Source organism: Neovison vison, chromosome 7, assembly GCF_020171115.1.
Source record: "Neovison vison isolate M4711 chromosome 7, ASM_NN_V1, whole genome shotgun sequence".
NCBI lineage: Eukaryota > Metazoa > Chordata > Mammalia > Carnivora > Mustelidae > Neogale > Neogale vison.
Window position 1 is genome coordinate 181,197,515 of NC_058097.1, and position 23,004 is coordinate 181,220,518.

The 23,004-nt window shown below is 38.6% G+C and overlaps 1 protein-coding gene across 4 annotated transcripts in view; it reads left to right on the plus strand.

Moving 5' to 3' along the window:
- Window positions 1-23,004, plus strand: part of LOC122912848 (intraflagellar transport associated protein) — a 91,161-nt gene that overhangs the window by 2,573 nt on the left and 65,584 nt on the right. For 3 of the 4 annotated variants that reach the window (XR_006385679.1, XM_044259100.1, XM_044259102.1), the window contains exon 2: window positions 15,230-15,385. Coding sequence is in view for 3 of the 4 variants with exons in the window: in XM_044259100.1 (XP_044115035.1) it covers window positions 15,253-15,385 (133 nt within the window). In the remaining variant the exon portion in view is untranslated. Of the gene's footprint in view, window positions 1-1,209; window positions 1,287-15,229; window positions 15,386-23,004 lie in introns of all 4 variants that reach the window. The other variant, XM_044259101.1, reaches the window with a different exon arrangement.

Below are 23,004 nucleotides of genomic sequence, written 5' to 3' on the forward strand. Positions count from 1 at the left end.
AGGTTCAGCAACTTGGCCTACTTACAAAATAACATGGGTGTTTTCTTTATTTGGGGCCTATCCAAATATACATAAGAGAAGACTTCTGGGAACTAAGAAAATGCTCTCCATAGGAATTAAAAGGAAACACTGTTAACCCTCAATTCAGTAAATGAAAACCGGAAGTGATTACACTTAGCATGTTATGTGATGATTGTCAGAGAGTTGTTTATTTTTTGGTGGAGTGAGCATTGAAGCCAAAGCCTGTTTATCTTAGACACCTCTGAAGACTGTTACTGGGATGTAGAGCAAGCCATGCAGGGGTAATGCATTCTAGATCCCAAGGGATGAACATACACCAAGAGCACTTGCTTTTAAACAGCGAGGTTTTTTTTTTTTTTTTTTTTAATTTTAAGGTTGTCATAGGGAATTTGGCTTCTTATAAGTGAAAACATGATTAGTGTAGATTAACAGACACATTTTTTTAGGCAAGGCATAAAAAATACTACCCATTTTTTGTAGCTTAGTTTGGGTCCCTAAAGATTTCTGACCTGTCCTTCTTTTGATGCCCCGCTCTTGGTATACCTCATGATTTTAGGGTCCTAAAAACAGTGGTGAGGCTTATTACTAGTAGGATGAATTATTTCCTCTGGTGACACACTTTAAGTATTTGTGCATTTAATTTTTAGAATATCCATTTTAAACCATGACCAGATGACTTAGGTATTGAAAGAGTAAACAGGAATATTGAAACACTGAAAGTGTTTTCATATTATTTTGCCATATTTATTTAGTTTTTCAAATTTGCTTTATTAACTTAAATATATTTTCACTGGAGTAGACTATTGTATATTTCCCATGGTCTTAATATGACTATATTAATCACATCTTGGTTTTTAAGAGTTTTTGAAAGGTTATACTAGAGCTAAAATAATCTACTTTCTTTAAATAGGCTAGATAAAAAAGGTAGATTTTGAAAAAGAAGATACTGTTCTTCAACTGAAGGAAGTTTCAAAGTTGACACATGAAAGATTCTTTTTAAAAGACAGAAATAGAGGACCAATAAATTTATACAATTTTCCCAACCCCATGCTAACATTCCTCAGCAGGGAGGTTTTCATTTATTCACTGTGAAGCTAGGGCATAGTTGAGAATCAAAAGAGAACTAATGGTGTGAGGTCTGGGTTTGTAGTTTCCTGTGTCTGAACTAACTCTTTTTTCCTTCCAAAGAAAGGTACTGTACTCGGAGGCATTAAATCTTACTGATCGGTGTTGCCCATGTTTTCCTGATCACTCCAAAATAGCAGGTAACCTCATGTAACTGTAGTCATTCCATCCATGAATTAACACTATCTTGCACAGCTAATCAGGTTCCAGGCTTATATTATTTGATTTTTTTTTTTTCCTGGCACTGAAACCAGGGTTAGGTCTTTTTTCTGACACTTATGCCAGAGAAACATTTATGTACTAAGATTAGCACATGGGCTCTGATGCCACAGGAATTAAATCCTTGCAGTAGCTTGACACCAGAAAGCCCCATAGTTCCGAATTTTACAGCATCCCCTCCCCGTCTGGACACCCAGTCCATCTGTGACTAACAGACTGTACAGGGAAGCATCACCTTTCCCTGAAAGTTGACAAACGTGGGTGCCCATCTTTTAGCTTTGGTAGAAATGAAGGTTTTGGACCTACCTGAAGGCCAGAAGGGCTGCTCACCCCTCTCTGAATCTTTGCCGCTAGACCAGGTATTAAATGTCAGCACTTGGGGAAGATTCACTGACTGACCACTCTGACTGTGGCAAGCAGGAGGCTCACAGTCAAGAGAGTGTGTAAATGCGCCTACAGATGTTCCAGTGAACACTGATCTAACGGGAGTAACTGACTGTGACCTTTTTTTTTCTTGTCTTCAGATGGTTGAGGGAGATATCCACCAGGGTATACATACGCTCAAGATTTAACTATTTCCTTACTGAGCAACAATAGAAACACAATCCACTATTTGTAAAGACCAAAAAAAAAAAAAAAAATCTGCCTGCAACCTGATTTATATTTTTATTAAAAACATTTTAGAAAAATATAGAAAAGAATAAATATAATTGCTGTGACTTTAATACTATTAGGAATACAGTGGTGTTCCACTGTATTTACAGTGGTAAATTATTTTTCCTAAAGTAGAGACCACCAATACCAATGCCAGTCATTTTGATTTTGAACTGCTCTTCAGTAGTCTCCTTTTTTTTATTTTTTATTTTTTTAAATTTATTTGACAGAGATCACAAGTAGGCAGAGGCAGGCAGAGAGAGAAGAAGGAAAGCAGGCTCCCTGCTGAGCAGAGAGCCCTGTGCAGGGCTCGATCCCAGGACCCTGAGATCATGACCCGAGCTCAAAGCAGAGGCTTTAACCCACTGAGCCACCGAGGTGCCCCAGTCTCATTTTGTTTAATGCAAAGCTCAGAGGTCATTCCAATTATTGGAGGCCTCCTTTGTACAATTTTATACAGGAGCTGCGGTGTAATATTGTACAGCAGAATGATTACGAGAATGGGCTTTGGAATCAAAGTGATGTGGTTTTCTTTGCTAGCTTGCCGTTTGCCTGTGGAGTCATCTTAATCTCAAAGCCTCTGTTTCTCTGTCTCTGAAATGGGGATAATAGAAGTGGTCACCTCAAAAGATTGTTACAAAAAGATTAAGTCAGCTAATGTCTTTAAAGTGCTCAGTACCCAGTAGCAATGAATGGGAGTTTCTGTTGACGTACATCCTTGTCAGCATTTGGTGTTGCCAGTGTTCTGGATTCTGGTCATCCGAACAGCTGTGTAGTGGTATCTCATTGTTTTAGTTTGTATTTCCCTGATGACGTATGATGTGGAGCATCTCTTCATGTCCCTTTTTTGTCATCTGTATATCTTCTTTGGTCAGTTGTCTGTTAAATTTCAGTTCATTTTTGTTTTGTTTTGTTTTTTAAGATTTTTATTTATTTATTTGACAGAGGGGGAAAGACAGATCATCAGTAGACAGAGAGGCCGGGGCGGGGTAGGGGGGGTGGGGGGGGTGGGAAAACAGGCTCCCTGCTGAGCAGAGAGCCTGTTGCGGGGCTCGCTCCATCTCAGGACCCTGAGATCATGACCTGAGCCAAAGGCAGAGGCTTTAACCCACTGAGCCAACCAGGCACCCCTTCAGCTCATTTTAAAATCAGATTGTTTTCTTATTTTTGAATTTTAAGAGTTCTTTGCATATTTTAGATAATCAGCTGGGTTTCTGGCAAATATTTCTGACAAATATTTTCTCCCAGTCTATGGCTTTTCTTTTTATTCTCTTGTCAGTGTCTTTCTTTGGCAGAGCAGAAGTTTTTTAATTTTAGTAAGGCCATCTTACCAATTACTTCTTTTATGAATTATACCTTTGGTGTTGTATCTAAAAAGTTGTTGCCATTCCTGTGAGCTATGAACTTTATGGTTTTGAATTTTTTTGTTTATGTCTGTGGTCCATTTCAGCTAATTCTTGTGAAGGGTGTAGGTCTGTGGCTAGATTCATTTCTTACCTATGGAGATACAGTTGTTCCAGAATCTTTGTTGAAAAGACTATCTATGTTGTACTGTGTTGCCTTTGCTCTTTTTTTTTTTTTTAAAGATCAGTTGATTGTATTTTTGTGGGTCTGTTTCAGTGTTCTCTCTTCTGTTCTATTGATCAGTTTGTCAATTCTTCACTAATACCACACTATTTTGATTACTATAGCTGATTTAATTTTAAAACGATTCATTAAAAACAGTGACTTCAGGAAAAATCTATACCACTCATTAGCCCATCAACTAATCATAAAATTTTTTATTGATTTGTTCTCTACTATGATGTTTATCTAAAAATATATACATTTTACCTGGTTATAATGAGAGTACATTTAAATTTTATTTTATCTTTTTAATATAGCATTTCATATACACTATAAAATGTATATTTTATTTTCACCTTTATAATTTTTAATAACTTCCTAGAATTCCATTAAGTAAATGGAATCGTTGGTCATTTAATCAGTTTCCATGTAGCTTAGATGATAGAATGCGTGATCAAAGGAAGACAGGTCTGACTTTGAGTCTCAGTTCTGCCACTTACTAGCTAAATCATCTTTTTGAGCTTCAGTTTCCTTATTTCTAAAACAGAGATGATACCTGCCTTATTGTAAGGATTAATGGATATAAAGTGTTTGGAGAGTGTACTTAGTAAATCTTGTCTGATGATGATACTATAAATACATTTGAACAAGTGACTATTTTAATTCTTTGCAAAATTTTAGGATATAGTGTCAGGGTTGACTTTTTAAAAACTGATGAGTAGCTCAGTTGTTTGGCTGGTTTTCATCATTTGAAGTGTTGGTCCGTCCTTTAAAAAAGCCTCGTCATTTCTCCTAGTTACTTCCATGATGATTTTTTTCTTTGTCTGCAAAAGAGTATTGGATTATTTCCCTAACCTGTTTATTGTGTTATATAATGATTGTAGTACTTGAAATTCCAGCATCAATGACAGGTCTCATAAAATTGACATATTGGATATCTCCATAATAAATGCAAAATAAGAAATGTAACACAGAAACCATGGGTATGTTTATTCAAGTATTTTTGCCTTTGTATTTTACTACTAGCATAAAAAAACAACAACAACAGGCAGTTTGTTGCTGAATGGGTTATTTGTTTCCTGAAGCATCTGGAAATTAGCAACACATTTGGAAATGGGTTTTAAAGCCCTCAGCCTTTGCCACACCATTAGGAGGACATTGAACTTGCAGTGATCTTAGTCAAGATCCTAGTTTGCTTAAAGTGCTCAGCATAGAGACTAAATGGGAAATAATCAGTATTTACTGATCATCCACTATGTACAGAGGCATTGGAGAATGAGAAAAATGATCACAGACACAGGGCTTGCCTTTAAGGAACATACATGGTAGTAGGATGAAGCAGCTTTACATCCTTCTTACACTCACCCTGAAAATTCTTAAAAGTTCACCAAGAAATCATAATTATAGGTTGCTCGGCTCATTCTTAAACCTTGAGGCAGAATCAAATTTAAACTGAAGTATGTTGGTTTGCCTACCTTACATCCAAAACCAGTGGATAATGAAAGAATGCAAGTCAGTGCAATTACAGAATAAAATATTGTTTATTTAGCAGCAGGGAGATGAAAGTAACAGGCTGTACTGACACAGTAAGCGAACAGTTAGGAAGCATTGTTGGAGAAAAACAGAATGCCAGTGATGGAAGACAGCTTCAAGTCCAGTCCCTCTAGTTTTGCATTCAAACAGCTTAAGGCCAGAGAAGTTAAACCATGGGACAAGAATAACACAGCTGCAGGGGTGTTACACAGGGTGGGTTGAGGGGATGCAGGGGAGAAGCACTCTTGTGTGAACTCGTGACTGTGTTTGTGCAGAATGCCTCTCAAGCATTTCCATCCCCGTTTTATAAATGGGGAAACAAATTTCATGGTTGCTTGATGAATTAGTTAAGTGTTAGTGACAACTTACATAGCATTCCGATGGGAATAGATAATTTTTACTTTTTAAATAAGTGGCTGGTTTTTAAGGAAATAATATAAGTAGCATAGGAAAAGAGATACTTGTAGCTCCCCTAATGGGAGCTACAACTGAAACTGGCAAAGAGGAGAAAAGAGGAAGGAAGAGGAAATATACAGAAGGAAGCAATCTACAGTTAGTGTGATGGATTGTCAAGAGAAGAACATGACAAGTGACTTGTCACTTTTTACTTAGGGCAATTAATTAAATATGGCCACCTGATGAGAATGACTGGTATTTTCCTATGTTTCATTGTTCTGTGATTTAAGGTGCACTCTTTGCCATAAAATAAAATGGAGAAAAATTTCAGAGGTGATTTACAACGTTGTACTAGGAAAAAAATTCACTTCAAAAATTTTTATTTTTAGAGAAGGAGGGATTTTATGTTTCTTAGTTACTCTCTTTGGGTATAGAAGCCATGTTGGTGTATGTATGTTATGTTGTATATATTGAGGTAAAATTACAAATAAAATGGTGAGATTAATTGGAATCTGGGAAAGCACTGTACTACCTCTGAAAGCTCATTTATTATTCCAGCCACAGGAATTTAGAATAAAAAATAGTTGGGAAACGCATCTTTAAAATCCTGTTTCTTTTAAGAGAATGTCAAATGAAAAGGTCGATTTTATTAGCAAGATCTGGCATTTTGAAACACTTAGAAATTAATTTCTGCAAGCAGACTTGATTTAGTTGGGTTTGTCTACACCTGCTCCTGACTAGCTGTGTGGATTTTGCTTTAAAGCAAGCTTTCTGGTGTTTTAGAAGTGTTGTGCAGTATGCAGGTGGTTGACAGACTCAGGAAGCTGGCTAGAAGGGGATAACTTTAATTAAGAGTGTTTGCCTTTATGTTAAAGTTGTTCTGCAGTAGAGAAGACATAAGCATTAATGGGATATTAATGCCCCACATTAATGGGGCATCCCATGTGAAGATGGGATTACAACTGAGCTAAAAAATCTCTTACGATTGAAATACTAATGAGTGATTATAGAGCTCTGAAGTTGACCCAGAAACTCTACTGCGTCTACTGGATTCACAGCTTTGCTAGGATCCTTGGGGAAAAAATGTTCAGTGCAAGACTTAACTGTTATCATTCATAACTCACTGATGTAGTTGATTACATTTCTGAAGATAGGAGATCAGTTTTTTGTTTTTTTTTAAATATTTTATTTATTTATTTGACACAGAGAGAGGATCACAAGTAGACAGAGAAGCAGGCAGAGAGAGGGGGGAAGCAGGCTCCCCGCTGAGCAGAGAGCCCGATGCGGGGCTCGATCTCAGGACCCTGAGATCATGACCCGAGCTGAAGGCAGAGGATTAACCCACTGAGCCACCCAGGCGCCCCAGGAGATCAGTTTTGAATGTGTTGAAAGACGTGTATCGAACATTTTTCTTGATAAATGTACTAGTCTAGAATTAATGTACTTGTAGGAGGTTTATTAGGGGGTGAAGACAGGGTATTTACTTGTGATCATCCATAACTTGAACTTTTTCAACAAATGGAATAAACAAAAGTGATAGTGAAAAAGAAGTCTGATTTCCAAAATAGTAGATTTTCTGAAATTTGTCTTATGGGTATATCCTTCAGATACCATATCCACTGGCAATCTGCTTTTTATAAAACAATAGGGATTGAGTGGGAAGAGGAAGTTTGAATGCTTAACGATTTGCATTTTTTTTTGTTTAATGGAATTAATAACTGTGTAATTGAAAACAGTCTAATACTCAGTTGACCTGCCTCGGTGAGTCAATGCAGACATTGGTGGATTGGCTTAAACAGCTTGAAGGAAGAGTATATTTTGGGGAAATAAAATTGATTTTATACAATCTGCTGATGAACAGCAAGGCTTAATGAATGATAGCCTCAAGAAATCTCATTACGGTAGCTTGGATGGATGAGCTGGAAAGGCAAGCAAATTTTTCAAGAGAAAAGTTCCTGCTTAAACATGTTATTTTATAGATTAGTGTTAACTCCCATCCCCCCAGAACTTTCTGCAGGGGGGAAGACAATCAACATGCATGAGTTCCAACATTCTTGGTAAACTTTTAGTGATGATTTTCTTAAGTCTTTTTTGCCTTCATTGACTTAGCCTTCTTCTTCTGCTCCTCTTTCCCCCCCACCTGTAAACTTTTAACTTCAAAATAATTACAGATCACAGGATAGACTCACGTAAAGTTGCAAAAAAAAAAAAATGCGTAGGGACGTTTTATGCACCCTTGTTTCAGCCTTCTGCAGTGTTAACATCTTGTATATCTGTAGTATAGTATAAAAATCATTAAACTGATATTGGTACAAAACACAAACATATTCAGACTTCACCAGTTATATATACACTAATGTGTGTGTGTGTGTGTGTGGTTAAACTATATCATATGTGTAGCCTTGTATAACCACCACCACAGTCAAGATACTCAGCTGTATCACCACTGCCCCACTCATGTTACCCTATTTATATCTGTATCCATCCCCTCCCCCATCCCTAATCCAGCAACCATTAGTCTCTCTCCGTCTTGATAATTATGTTGTTTCATGAATGTCACATGAATGGAATCATACAGTATGTGTATGTAGCCTTTCAAGACTGGCTTTTTTCACTAAGCACAATTTCTTTGATGTTCATCCAAGTTGTTGCGCAAGTAATAGTTTGTTCCTTTTTTTGTTGGTGAGTAGTATTCTGTGGTACGGATGCACCATGTTTGCTTGACTGTTCACCCATTAAAGAACTTTTGGGTAGTTTTCTGGGTTTGCCTTATGAGTAAAGCTGCTATGAAAATTCATATACAAGTTCTTGCACTGGAATAAGTCTTTATTTCTCTGGGATAAATACTGAGGAGTGAAATTGTTAGCTTGTAGGGTATGTCCATCTTTAGTTTTGAAAGGAACTGCCAAATTATTGTCCAGAGTGGCTGAATCCCCACAATTTTTCTGATGATTTTTCTCATCCATTTTGAGGAGTGTGTAGTGATAGCTCATTGTGGTTTTAACTTGTATTTCTTTAATGGCTAATGATACTATCTTTTCATTAGATTATTTGTCATTTATATATCTTCTTTGGTAAAATGTTAATGTCTCTAGTTTTTTTAATTTGGATTTTTCTTGAATATTGGGTTTTGAGAGTTCTTTAAATATTTTATGTGCTAGTCCTGTATTGTATTTGTAATTTATAAACATTTTCTTCTAGTCTGTGATTTTTCTTATCCTCTTCTTCACAAGATCTCAAAAAGATCTTAAAGAGATCTTCTTAACAAGATCTTTCGTAGAACAAAGTTTTGAATTTTGATTGGGTATAATCTATCACTTTTTTTTCTTATAGAGCATGCTTTGAGTGTCAAGTCTAAGAACTCTTTGCCTAGTCCTATGTCCTAAAGATTGTCTATATTTTTTTGTGCTTCTTTTATAAAATCCACTATTTTACCTTGAGACGTTTTTATTATTCTTACTCCTATTATAGCCTTCATTTAAAAATACTTTCACTCAATTCCATATTGCTCTAATGTAAAACTAATCACGACATGGGTCATCAGAGTCATTCCTGTTCCAAAAATGGAGTCCTGTATAGGATGCATAGGTTATAATCCTCTTTAGGATAAGGAACAAGATCTGTTTCTATCAAGGCAGCTTTTGTGGGATCTGTGTTCATGGTAAGCATGTATTTAGTCCACATTTTTTTTTTTAAATTGGATGAAGTTTTTAGAATAGGTGTCTGCTTTTTCTCTTTTCCTCATGGTGAGATTTGTCAAGGAAAAAAATGTACCTGAAAATGCCTACTACTAAGACCTTTGCTTGGATGGCAGTACTGCTTCTGCCTTCATAAGCTCTGTAGTCAATAGTAATCTCCAAGCTTTTCCCAACTCCAAGTGTTTCCTTTAAAATTTACTGCAGAAGTGTACTTAGAGCAAGCGTTTTTTTGTTGTTTTTTTTTTTTTTTTTCAGAGAGGGAGGGAAGGAGAGAGAGAGGAGAGAGAGAGAGGAAGTGGCTAGGGACAGAGGGAGGAGAGGGAGAATCTTAAGCAGGGCTCAATCTTACAACCTTGGGATCATGACCTGAGCCAAAATCAAGAGTCGGACACTTAATGGACTGAGCCACCCAGGTGTCCTGGGGAAGTCTTTTTATAGAGGTCAAGGGGCGCCTGGGTGGCTCAGTTGGTTGAGTGTCTGCCTTTGGCTCAGGTCATGATTGCAGGGTCCTGGGATGAGTCCCACATTGGGCTCTCTGCTCAGCGGGGAGCCTGCTTCTCCTCCTCCCTCTGCCTATCACTTCTCTTCCTGGTGCTATCTGTCTGTCTCTGTCAAATTAAAAAAAAAAAAATAAAATAAAATCTATATAGAGGTCTAGATGCTTAAGGCATCAACATTTTGGTGATAATGAAGAATTCTGTGCCTTTAAGTGTTAGGAGAGGGTCATTGGGAAAAGTTTATAACTTAAAGTACAGCATATTCTTTGATGCTAGAATGGCATGTTTTTATCTCATGCTGATAAAACACAGTAGAAGAGTTACTGTGCCCGTGCATGCACACACACATACACGCGTGCGCACATATTCTTTCCTTTTCTTTTCCTTAAGGTGTTTTGCATGTTACTGGGTACAGAGTGTTGTTGGAGGCCTGGGTATACCCATCTGAGTGAGATTGCTGCCTTTTCCTTAATTTCCTGCCGACTTTTTGTATGCCTTGAAATTCATCATCAGAAGCATGCTATTACTACTTTTGATATGAGAATCACATTACTGTTTCTCATCAATAGTCATTTCTTGACAAAAACCCTACCCAAAGTGTCTTTCTCAGATTTATTCTCTATCACTGGATTAGATGGCCTTCAGGTTTCTCTCAGCCCTGAGAATCTGGGACAATTTCAGTCATTGGATTTTTTTCTCTCTTTTTAATACGATCTAAAAGACATGAAAAATATTAAAGGATGTAAAATCGGTGTCGTTCAGTCAAGGAAGAGGAAATCAGTTCATACTGGGTCTCTTCTATCCCATAAATAAATCTGTACACTTGCTATGTAATTTGGTCTTTTTGAGATTTGCCCATTTTCCGAAATATAAAAGGAGACCCATCCTGTGAAGTACCAAGGTTGTTGGTTTCATTTCCGTAGGCAAGGTGAATTCTTTTGATAATATTCCATCTTACCATTCAGCACACCAGGAGATTCTTATTGAGCAGAACTATGAAAATTTGAGAAAGTGGATTTTGACAGCCTCTGTACAACTCTTTAAAAATGTGTTATTTATTATTTTAGAATATCAGCAGTAAACCTTGCAGCTTAAAAAAGACAACCCTATTTTTACCAACACACAGCTCTTTGTGCTGTTAAAAAACAGGTTACACACTTTGAGAGGAGACTAGTTTGTGGCGACTTGTTTCCAAAGATTTAACCACTCTTGCTTCTGAAAGTTGCATTTTCTTTAGGTGGGTTGCATTAAACAGAGATCTGAAGATAAACATCAAAGATGCGTTAAATCAATGGTGAGAATTCCACATGCCATATTTTCATAATGATGTCCTTTCGGAGAGCACGGAACACAAACTAATTTGGGAGGTTGTTAGTTTCTTTCTTCAGTGGTAGGAACAGGACTCCAGGAAGATTAATGTGATTTTTCTCTCCATTTCTCAGTGACTGGAGAGGAAGAGAACCAAACCTGTGGTCTTCCTGTGAAATATACTAGTCCAAGTAGAGCAAAACATCCTCCCTGTGTCTCCTCCGAATGGCTGTGATTGTAAAAGTGTTATGTGTGATTTACTGGTCATTATTTCTACACATTTACTTATCTTCACAATATGTTCTGGGCCTTTCATGAAGAGCTCTAAGCCTTAAAACATAAAAAATCAAACCAAAACAAAGAACCCTACTATGGGCAAGTGTCTCTCCCTTTTTTTTTTTTCTTTTAGAAATAATACTTCACAATAACACAAACATACATGAATGGCAACTGAAAAAGCATTGCTTCCTTCTACAAAACCACTGGGATTTGCATAAACCACTTGGCTGTCTGGTAAATGATTATCTGCTCTGTCAGTCCTTGGGGACTTTCAACATTGGGTTATATGTATTTTTATAGATAAGGAAAGTTAGGAATTTGCAGGTGGGTATTTGTTAAACTCTTCAAATAATGACCGTTTAGGAAACTGGATTTTCCAAAAGTCTTTAAAAAGTCAATAAAAACATTTCTGTATTGTGATAACCACATGAATAAAATTAAAGGTCTTGAAGGAGTTTGAATGCGCACTGTGCATAGCTTGTTAATTGTTTCCCTTTGGTAAAACTGAGATGCTTTAAGGCTAAAAACCTCAAAGTATACCACTTTGAGAATTGGAAAGGAAGTTTGAAAGAATTTCTATTATCACTTTTAAAGCATCCACAAGGAGACATTTACAGCAATATAAAACACAACCTGGCTGCTTCTGTTTGGTATTTGCTCGCTGAAGGAGATTACCCAAGATGGTTTGAGGGAGAGATTGATGTCATTCAGACTTGGAATTTTGCTGGGGTCCAGTTCTGGAAAAGCAGATTGACATGAACATTCCTGTAATTAAGTACATATCCTACTGACAGGGAAGTAACAGTCACCTTCAAATTTATTTATTATTTTTTATCTAGCAACTGCAGCATAATTTATTAAACTTTGGCTTGCCAAAGCCTGGCTGTGTTACAGGTAAATTTGCATAAACCCTAAGTGATGCTTTTTCCTGTATTTAATTTTCAGGTACAAATAGTTTGAGATCGTTTCTTTGGTTTTGAGTTCATCTACAGCTCTGTAGAAAATTTTTATTTTATTTTATTTATTTAATTATTATTATTTTTTAGAGATTTATGTACTTGACAGACAGAGATCACAAGTAGGCAGAGAGGCAGGCAGAGAGAGAGGGGGAAGCAGACTCTCCGCTGAACAGAGAGCCCAGTGCGGGGCTCGATCCCAGGAATCTGGGGTCATGACCTGAGCAGAAGGCAGAGGCTTTAACCCACTGAGCCACCCAGGTGCCCCTATTATTTCCATCTTATTTTTGGGGGTTCTGCAACACCATATTTTTATCTAGAGGTGTAAACCATGAGTGCTTATCTTATTTATCTTTAGGTGACATCGGTGCCCTCAGAGGCAGAGGGGTCACAGTCAAAGCAGGTCAAGGACAGAGTATAATACTAAGTCTGATGTGTTACCATCATGATCATGGTGGCCGGCAGTTCTGAAGTGCCGTGTGTGCCCATTTGATCCTCAGAGCAATCCTGTGAGGGTTGTGTGGAGTCACAGTTGCTTATTAAAAACGCTTATGGTCAGATGTGTTTCAGAATTCGGAATTTTTTGGAGTTTAGAAAGGTAATCAGGGATAATACCACATACGACACAAAATCTACAGTGGGGTCTGGGAAAGCACCTCAAAAACAAGACCGTTAATATTTCTTCAGGGAGGGGCGCCTGGGTAGCTCAGTTGGTTGAGTGACTGCTTTCGGCTCAGGTCATGATCCCGGAGTCTCGGGATCGGGTCCCGCGTCGGGCTCCCAGCTCCATGGGGAGTCTGCTTGTCCCTCTGACCTTCTCCCTCTCATGCTCTCTCTCTCTCACTCACTCTCTCAAATAAATAAATAAAAATATAAAAAAAAAATAGTTCTTCAGGGAAATGTATGAGTAGTCACCCTGAGTAGAAGAAATAAAAGCCGTAAATACTTTCATGTTAATTCGAATCAGGTCTTGCCCCCAGATGAGGTTGGATGTCATCTTATGAGAACACTTTTGTGTCTTTCTGAACTTTTGGTAAATACCAAATAAAATGAGTAACAAATAACAAAGTTTTGCTCTTGTTTTAGAGAAACAGAAGAAGCTCTGCCCTTTCTCGTCCTGCTGTACACTGTTGCAGAACCCCCTCCTTTTTATTATCCCCCGCGAATTATACTGACTGTGTAGGCAGTAAAGACTCTTCTGCTTTCTGTAGATAGCAACTTTCTCAAAGCTATGCAAGAACGATATTTCATACAGAATGAATGGAATTTAACAAGGTGAAATATCACAAGGAAAAACTAAGTTCGAACTGCAAGGATGGAAGCATTGTGTCTCCGCTGACGGGCATTTAGCCGTGTGTTAAACGACCTGACAGTGCGGGCAGGCTACCAGCAACGTGGGTGCGCGTCGGCGACACAGTGCAGTGTTTGCAATGTGAGAGTTAGTCTAGTGGGGCGCCTGGGTGGCTCAGTGGGTTAAGCCGCTGCCTTCGGCTCAGGTCATGATCTCAGGGTCCTGGGATTGAGTCCCGCATCAGGCTCTCTGCTCAGCAGGGAGCCTGCTTCCTCCTCTCTCTCTCTCTCTCTGCCTGCCTCTCTGCCTACTTGTGATCTCTCTCTGTCAAATAAATAAATAAAATCTTAAAAAAAAAAAAAAGAGAGAGTTAGTCTAGTTTCACGGGATCCAGACCATGTCTGGGATCTTGGCTTCATTTTTGGATGGCATTTTTTTTTAAGATTTTATTTATTTATTTGAGAGAGTGAGAGAGAGCATGAGAAGGGGAGAAGGTCAGAGGGAGAGGCAGATTCCCTGTGGAGCTGGAAGTGCCATGTGGATCCTGGGACTCTGGGATCATGACCTGAGCCAAAGGCAGTTGCTTAACCAACTGAGTCAGCCAGGTGCCCCAAGAATGGTATATTTTGAAGGGAGATGCAGACAGTAGGAAATCTTTTCCAGGTAGATTGAGCAGGAGGGTGGAAACACTTGAAGTTATGTCATGTTAGGCATAGGTGAAATAATTGGGCGACTTTAGTTGAAAGTTTTGCCAGCTTCTAGCAGTATTTGACTACTGTACCTGCTTAAATGAGTAATTTTAGCTTCATATTGATTGACTGCCAGCTGTATGCCCCCTCCTAAGCTGTTAACATTTGGAGTACAAAAATGAAAAGACGGGGGCCCTGCCTTTCATGGGATTTTTGTCTAATTGGACACAGAAATGTACACAGCTATTTCTAATACAATGTAAGTCGGAGTCCAGAAGCAGCCCAGAGAAATTATGATCAGCTCTCTGGGGTGATGGGAGATGGAAGGCTAAAGCCTTCAGAGAGAAACCAAATTCTGAGCTGGGTTTTGAAAAAGAAATTTAAGTGAGTGAAATAAAATTGAGGAGGGACAGCATAGGCTTGTTCAAATATTTGGAAAGCTGTCCTGTAGAAGAAGGATTGAAATTATTCAGTATGATCTCAGGGGCTCAGGGACCAGTTGGGGAAATGTACAGGGAGAGAGTTTAAAAGAGGTCTTTAATAGAGCTGTCCAAAGGTTTCTTTGGAATGTTCAGAGTTCCGAGTCGCTGGGTGTGTTAAAGCACAGACAAGTCAGTTGTTCGGCTGCAACAGTACAATAGTACATGGTGGGGGCAGAGTGTCACGTAACAGAATGAAAAACATCATAAAGTGTGTAAGGGCATGCGTTCTAAGGATCCGGCTCTAGAACCCATTACTTCTACCTACTGGCTCTGTGACCTGAGCTCAGATTGTTACAAAGTTAACATTATCATGCTCAGAACAGCCCTTCATACATAGTAAGTGCTAAATAAGTGGCTTATGAATATAAGCTATTATTGTTGTCATTGGATGCGTGGTTGACATACGTTGAAATCCATCTCACCTTGAAAGACTGAATTTCTGCAGGTTTCTACATCATTTTCAAGGAGGCTGGTCCTGCACAACTCTCTAGTTCATGTTTTTCTTTGTCTCCTAGGTAAAGTGGCCTTGTGAGAAGGAATGCCTGCCCAAATATCAGATTTGGAGATCATGGATGAAGATCAAATAATTGAAGAAGTCTTGGATAAGTTTGTAAATTGCCATGAACAAACATATGAAGAATTCCTGAGCACTTTTACTCATCTTTCAAAAGGTAAAATGGAGAAGTAAACTTTTTACAGCAGTAGAGATAGATTTTATTATAATCTTATGTCTTTGCTGCCTTTTCAAAAAGACTGTGCAGTAAGCATCCATTCCTTTCTTTTAATCAGGTGTTTGAGACAGATGGATATAAATACCAACATTTTTATACAACCAAGAGTTGTATTATGGAGTCAGAGCCATTGCATTTGAAAATCAAAAGGGATCTGAGAAATAATTTTGTATAATTCCTTAATTTTTGAAGAAATGTAACTGCAAAGAGTGGAGGTTTTTATAAAGTGTTTAAAACTTTTAAGACATACAGCATAGTATAGGCTATGGAGTTACACTGTATCCCTTTGGATTCTGGTGTTGCCACTTTCTGGGCACATGACCTTGGCGGAGGGGTTTGAGTTAGGGTTGGGGTAAAAACAGTACCTTAAAGGATGAAGGTTAATTGAGGTAATTTCAAGTCAAACTCTGAGCCTAGTGGCAAGCACGTAGATACTTAATGAATGCTAGGTATTGTGTTCTTGTCATCGTTATGATGATGATGCTAGGATTTCTAGAGAATGGAAACAATCCTTTAGATCGGAAGTGATAAATTAAAGCCTAAAGGCCATGCCCATGTTGCCTGTTTCATTATGTCTTGTGTTTTTTTTATTGAGCTAACATTTAAAGGATGGGAAATTTTACATAAAAATATTGACTTGCTTTGTGTATTTCCAATTAAGAGAGGAGACCTGTTACCTCTTATTTCCCTGATGGCAATAGCAGCTAGAGTTTGGGAGCCGTTGCTGTATGAGCTCCCCATTTGTCACACCCTCTGGTTCTCACACATGGTAAAAATGCGTGCGTGTGCCTCGCCTGCTTCATTCACCCAAGTGGCGCCTGTAGGCATTTGAGTTTGTCCTCTTCATTCTGGGTTTTGCTTCAGCCCGCCTGCTGCTGACCTGCTCTCAGTCTGGTCCTTTGTGGGTCATTGATCCACATCTGTGAGGCAGTAGGTTCCCCCCTTGCTGCACTGTGGACTCAGCGGAGGGCATTGTAGAGCACGGTGATTCTGGGGCCCCCTCAGAGTCTTAACGGGGGCCCAGAAACCCGCACTTTGTAAAAATTCCCCCTGGGGATTCTAATGTGTACCTGACTGAGAACAGGGAGTTTCAGAATCTCCTGAGGTGGTGACATTTGTCAGGATACTTGACTTCATGATTTTAAACCATGACTCAAGTGTCCTTAACAAATGTGTAAAAAAGGTATTTACAGTGAAGAAAAGGAAAAGTGATTGTACCTTGCTTTATTTATTTATTTTTTTTAAAAAAGATTTTATTTATTTATTGGTCAGAGAGACAGCACAAGCAGGGGGAGTGGCTGGCCGAGGCAGAGGGAGAAGCAGGCTCCCCACGGAGCAAGGAGCCTGATGCAGGACTCTATCCCAGGACCCTGGAGTCATCACCCGAGCCAAAGGCAGACGCTCAACTAACTGAGCCACCCAGGCGTCCCTCTACCTTGCTTCTTTTGCAAGATAGTTGTGATGAAGTTTTAGAATGTAGGTGAGGTGCAGTGGGGTGAAGTGTGGAGCCGATGACCAACAAAGAATTCTTCAGACATCTTTGGTGCAAAATGATGGTTTATTAAAGCACGGGGACAGGACCCACAGGCAGAAAGAGCTGCTGCCCCGGGGTTGTGAGGCGTGACAGGTTATATTTGATGGGATTGGGGGGTGAGTAAGGAAAAAGGGAGATTTCAAAAGAACTTTTCATATGCTAAAGAGGACCTACAGAATACTGGAGGCCATGAGGCCTTGTCATTGTCAAGGTCCTTTTCCCCTTCTTAACTAGGTATTAACATTAACATAGTTGGGAGACTGCTAAAGAATGTCACACTTGTCCCACCCAGGAGTTGGGGGAGGAGTAGGGTGTCAGCTTTTGCTTTGCCCTCTGCCAGCCTTCTGTTCCCCCTCATCCACTGGAATATCGATATTTGTTTTGTTTACAATTTTAAACTGCGGACTGTGTTTTTGTTTGCACTTAATGGAAAAATTAGGTAATATCTAGTTTACTTTGGGGTTGTGAATGATCTCCTTTGACAGGATATGCGGATCCAACTACTCTTGATTAATGGCCAAATCATCTTTTGGTCTGTGACCTTGGGTTTGGGAAGATGTTTGCCTTCTCTGAGCCTAATGATTTTGTTCCTTGCTCTCTGTATCTAACAGAGCAGCGTGAATGGTTGGGGTAGGGTCCTGGAAACAAGTAACACTAGCAGGATTAATACTTTCTGAATGCCAGTGGCATTTTGATAATCCAAATTATTTTTGGAAATTAGTTGTAAAGCTGACTTTATTTTCATACTCTGAAAAAGTAAGAACTTCTTGCAAGCATGTGGATATTTTAAAGAGGTTATAATGTTTTTGTTTTGAGGCCAAGGGGTATATATTCTGTTCTCAGATTTCTGTTAGGTCATTGCATGCTGAGAAAGAAACTGTTAGAGATGGGGTGACTTCATTGCAAGTTCAGTTTTGGGCTCCAAACTGAGCTGAAATAAATGATGACGCAAGTCACATAAACTGCATCTCCAAGCGCACTTTTTTTTTTTCTCCTTTCAAAATATCCCTAGGCGCCAGTTCACATTATAAACTAATGACCTGAAAAAATTCTTCTTAAAGCACAAAGAATTGTGAGAGCAAAAATGTGTCTTCAATCAGTAAGCGTCCTTGTCCCCCCTGAAACATTTAAGTACCTTCTGAAAAACCAAACAGCCCTTAGGGACAGCCAGAGCATCAAATGACAGCCCGCAGAACTGATCGAAGTGATTGTGATTCTGTTTTAAGGAAGACAGGAAAGCTGTTTCTTCAGACTTTGCCCCTTCTTTCCAGCCCTTCGTCTGTCTTCGTGTGCTCAGTTTTGCTAATGTGTAGAATCTTCTCCCTGTGAAAGTGGTTATCAATACACTATCATGTACATTTCTTTCTAGAGTTTGGTTTCTCAAGTCTATTACGATTTCCCCTGACTGACTGTTCTATTTATTTTTATAATAGTTATATGCCAGAATGCTTATAGAATTCATTTTCTTTCCAAGAGTGTTAAAAGGGTCAGTAATCCTATTAAAAATATTTCCCTGGAAAAAATTTAACTATAGCCTGGTTGTAAGAAACTCACATCATTGCTTCAGACTGTTGGAAAATCACTGGAAACTGTAAATATTGTAGCAAAATCTTTGCTCTAGTATGTTGATGTTGATCACGTTTGGCAGAGTTGTTTTTTTTTTTTTTTTCCAAAGCAATTCTGTTTTTTTAGATCATGGTACATACTTGATAATAAATATAATCTTCTATCAAAATGTTTAAAGAGACATATTAATTATTTATTTTAAACAAACAGTTATAATTGAATTCTCAGTAGTGTCATCAATTCAAGAGAGTAAGACCAAGTTGCAAGGGACGCCTGGGTGGCTCAGTTGGTTGGACGACTGCCTTCGGCTCGGGTCATGATCCCGGAGTCCCGGGATCGAGTCCTGCATCGGGCTCCCGGCTCCATGGGGAGTCTGCTTTGCTCTCTGACCTTCTCCTCGCTCGTGCTCTCTCTCACTGTCTCTCTCTCAAATAAATAAAAAAAAAATTAAAAAAAAAAAAAAAGATTTGTATTAGAAAGTCAGTGTGCAGAGGGCGCCTGGGTGGCTCAGTGGGTTAAGCCGCTGCCTTCGGCTCAGGTCATGATCTCAGGGTCCTGGGATCGAGTCCCACATCGGGCTCTCTGCTCAGCAGGGAGCCTGCTTCCCTCTCTCTCTCTCTGCCTGCCTCTCCGTCTACTTGTGATTTCTCTCTGTCAAATAAATAAATAAAATCTTTAAAAAAAAAATAAAAGAAAAAGTCAGTGTGCAGAATTTGGTTTTATTCATTATCGGTGAAGATGTTATTATGTTGTTGATATTATTGTGGGTAAAGCTAAGAGGCTAAGTTTCAATCTTTGGCATCTCAGTTTCTTTGTGAATGTGATTAATTTATAGGTTAAAATTTTTTTTTTTAAATTTATTTATTTGTCAGAAAGAGAGAGAGAGCACAAGCGGGGAGAAGGGACAAAGGCAGAGGGAGAAGCAGGCTCCTCACTGAGCAAGGAGCCCTATGAGGGGCTTAATCCCAAGACTCTGGGATCATGACCTGAGCTGAATGAAGGCAGAGGCTTAACCAACTGAGCCACCCAGACATCCCTAATTTGCAGGTCTTTCTAAACTATACATCTGGGGGCACCTGGGTGGCTCAGTGGGTTAAAGCCTCTGCCTTTGGCTCAGGTCATGATCTCAGGGTCCTGGGATCGAGCTCCACATCGAGCTCCACATCGGGCTCTCTGCTCAGCGGGGAGCCTGCTTCCCCCTCTCTCTCTGCTTGCCTCTCTGCCTACTTGTGATCTCTGTCTGTCAAATAAATAAATAAAATCTTTTAAAAAAATGATTTAAACTATCCATCTAAAGGAAAAACACTCTTTCCCCTCCTTTGTCTGACATATTTCTGTCATTTGCCTAAGTTATAAAAACACAGATGTGAAAACGTATTTGATTTTCTGTTAATGCCTTTATTCACTTATTCATTAATCTGTGTCTCCTAATGGTCTATGTATTGTTTTAGGTGATGAGGATCCAAAAATAAGATATAGGTTGTGTTTTCAAGCTCATAATCTAGGAGGGAAGATGAATAAGTAGACAAAAAGTTACATGAGTGTATGATAAGTACCAGAATGGTGGAAAATACAGAATTCTGTGAGAGCTCATAAGAGGGACATACAGCCCTGACTTGGGCGGGGAAGACAGTATAATCTACCCATTGAAGAGGATGCCCATAGTGAGTCTGCAGTAACTGCTGAACCAAAAATTGCCTTGGGTCCTAAGACATAATTAAAATAGAATGCAGGAAGTTTTGGCAGATAAGAGCCAAATTGAAAGATGTTAAAAATGCTTCCATTGTTGATTGTCCTTTAGATCATGTTTCCATTTGTTTTAGTACCAATATATATTCTTTAAATAGTATATGGTGGAGGTGGGAGATGGAGCCTTGTTTTAGTAAGGGTGAGAGTTATTTCTAACTTTTTTCACACCCAAGATTACCGCACCATCGGATTTGGGAGCCATCTGCTCCCAGTTTTTAGAGTGTTAGTTACTACTCATCTTGTGGTCACACAGAAATTATATAGTTAAGAAGCCAGTGACTTAGAAATGGACATTCAATTGTTTCAAGTCCATTTGTTACATATAGTAGAAACCTTTGGGAGAGGGTTATAGTAGTTATACCCAGATCTTAAGGTATCTCTCTCTCTGTGTCTGTCTCTCAGACACACACACTGTCATTGTTCTGATTTTGTTCTTCAGGCTGCATGATTAATTTTCATTAAAGTTACCCACTTTGCCAACTGTTTTAAAATAGTTTGGAAATTGAAATGAATCTACTGTGATTTTTATGACTAACTGTTAACTAATTCTTTGTTTTTCATTCTCTCCTTTTAATCTTAGAACACGTAGGACCCTTCCTCAGTGATTCTGCCAGTTTCTCTATTACCACATAACAGCTCTCTTTGCACTGCTGTATTTATCTACTCTAACCTGTTTTCCTGTATCTAGATCAAAGATTTTGTTTCTGATTTTGATGTGTGATTTCATTTCTAGTTCTCTTGATGCTCTTCTCGTTTCACTTGCAATACTTTGTGATTTTAGTGTTTTATTATTCTTTCAATGCGTCTTTGAAAAAAAAAGCCCATTGACTCTATCTCCCTCTTCCTTCATACTTGTTAAATTCCTCCTGAGGGTAGGACATTCAGGACAAATGGCCAATGCCTGTGGATTTATAAACTGGTGGTGGTCCGGCCTTTGATTGTTCCAAACACTTAGGGTTTCAAAACCTCTAAATAGGTTTCAATTTATCTTAGATTTTAGTAATCTTACGTAATCATAAGAGAGTATAATCCATTTTTTTTTTTAACTTATTCACATTTAGTTCTATAAGGCGCTATGCCAATGCTCTGTCACCATTGCAAATTTCAGGAAGGTACAGTTACCATATGATGTGATCACTAGGTCCCATTGTCTAGTACGGACCACTAGCCCATGTGGCAGGCAGTTGAGTACTTGAAGTGTGGCTAGTGCTGCTCACTGAGTTTTAAATTTCACTTAATTTTAATTAGTTTAAGCTTAAATAAAAATATTGCTACTCAGTTCAGTTACTGGAAAACTTTTTAAATGTGTTTGGGACAACTTAGATGTGTGAATCAATTTTTTCAAATGTAAAGTTTGTCAAATACATGGTAGTTCCTCCCCACCCCCCCATCTGTGGTTTCACTTTGTATGGTTTACTTACCTGTGGTTAATCAGGCTTTGGAAGCATATAGTCCTCCTTCTGAATTATCATCAGAAGGTCCTAGTAGCCCAACACTACATCACAATTGCTGCCTCGTTCATATCACTCCATCTCTTCCAATAGGCGTTTTATCATCTCACATCATCACAAGAAGGAAAAGGGTAAATATGGTATAATAAGATATTTTAGAGAGACCACATTCACAAAACTTCTATTATAGTATGTTGTTGTAATTATTTCTACTTTATTGTTGTTAATCTCTTACTGTATCTAATTTATAAATCAGACTTTATCATAGGTATATATGTACTTGAAAAAACCAGTATAGATAGGGTTTGGTACTATATGTAGTTTCAGGCTTCCACTGAAGGTCTTGGAACAAATTCCTCAAGAAAGAGGGATTGCCTACTACAAATACAGATCAAGTATTTCTGATGAGAAATTCACATCTGAATTGAGATATGCTATAAATGCAAAATATACACAGGGGTGTGAAGTCTTAGTATGAGAACAGAATGTAAAATACCTCAATAACATTTTTATTTTAACTACATTTGAAATGACAATATTTTGGAAAATTGGCTTAAATAAAATACATTATGAATATTAACTTCACTTTCAAAACTTTTGAAAATGTGGTTGCTTGAAAATTTAAAACCACACCTGTGGCTTATGTTCTATTGCTACTGGGCAGATCTGCTAGAGACCAGTGGTTCTTAAAGTTGGCTGAGTATCAAAAAGACTTTTACAATGTCAAACTTGTATAAGCCTAAAGATTTAAAAAAAAAAAAAAAGAAGAAGAAGAACTAAAAAGTAAGACTAAAGATTTCTAGACACTATCCTGGGCTTATTAAATGAGAGGCTCTATAGTGAGGGGTCTAGGAATTTTTCCATTCATAAGGCTCTTAACTAGTAATTTGGCTCCACTAGTTTTGAGAGACTACAGTACTGGCAATGCAGTCCCCCACACAGAGAAGCAGACATTGCAAGTGATTTTGCAAAGGAGGGGAGAAACACTGGAGTTAGGGAGCCCTGCAAGGACCCTGAACAGAAATACATCTTTAGGGATATGGACCAGAAGAGGGGGACAAGGAAAGCAGGGAAGGCTAATGAGACCCTGAGGGCACTTGGACAAGGGAGAAGAAAGAGTCAAAGAGCAGTCACAGGTGTCCTGCCTGGGAGAGGCCAAGCCCACAGAGGCAAAGGGACCTGTTCAAAGGTCCACGGTTCTCGTTTCCAGGAGGCTTTTGTTTCTTTTTTTATTGGGCGTCACTTCTGTCAAGAGCTTA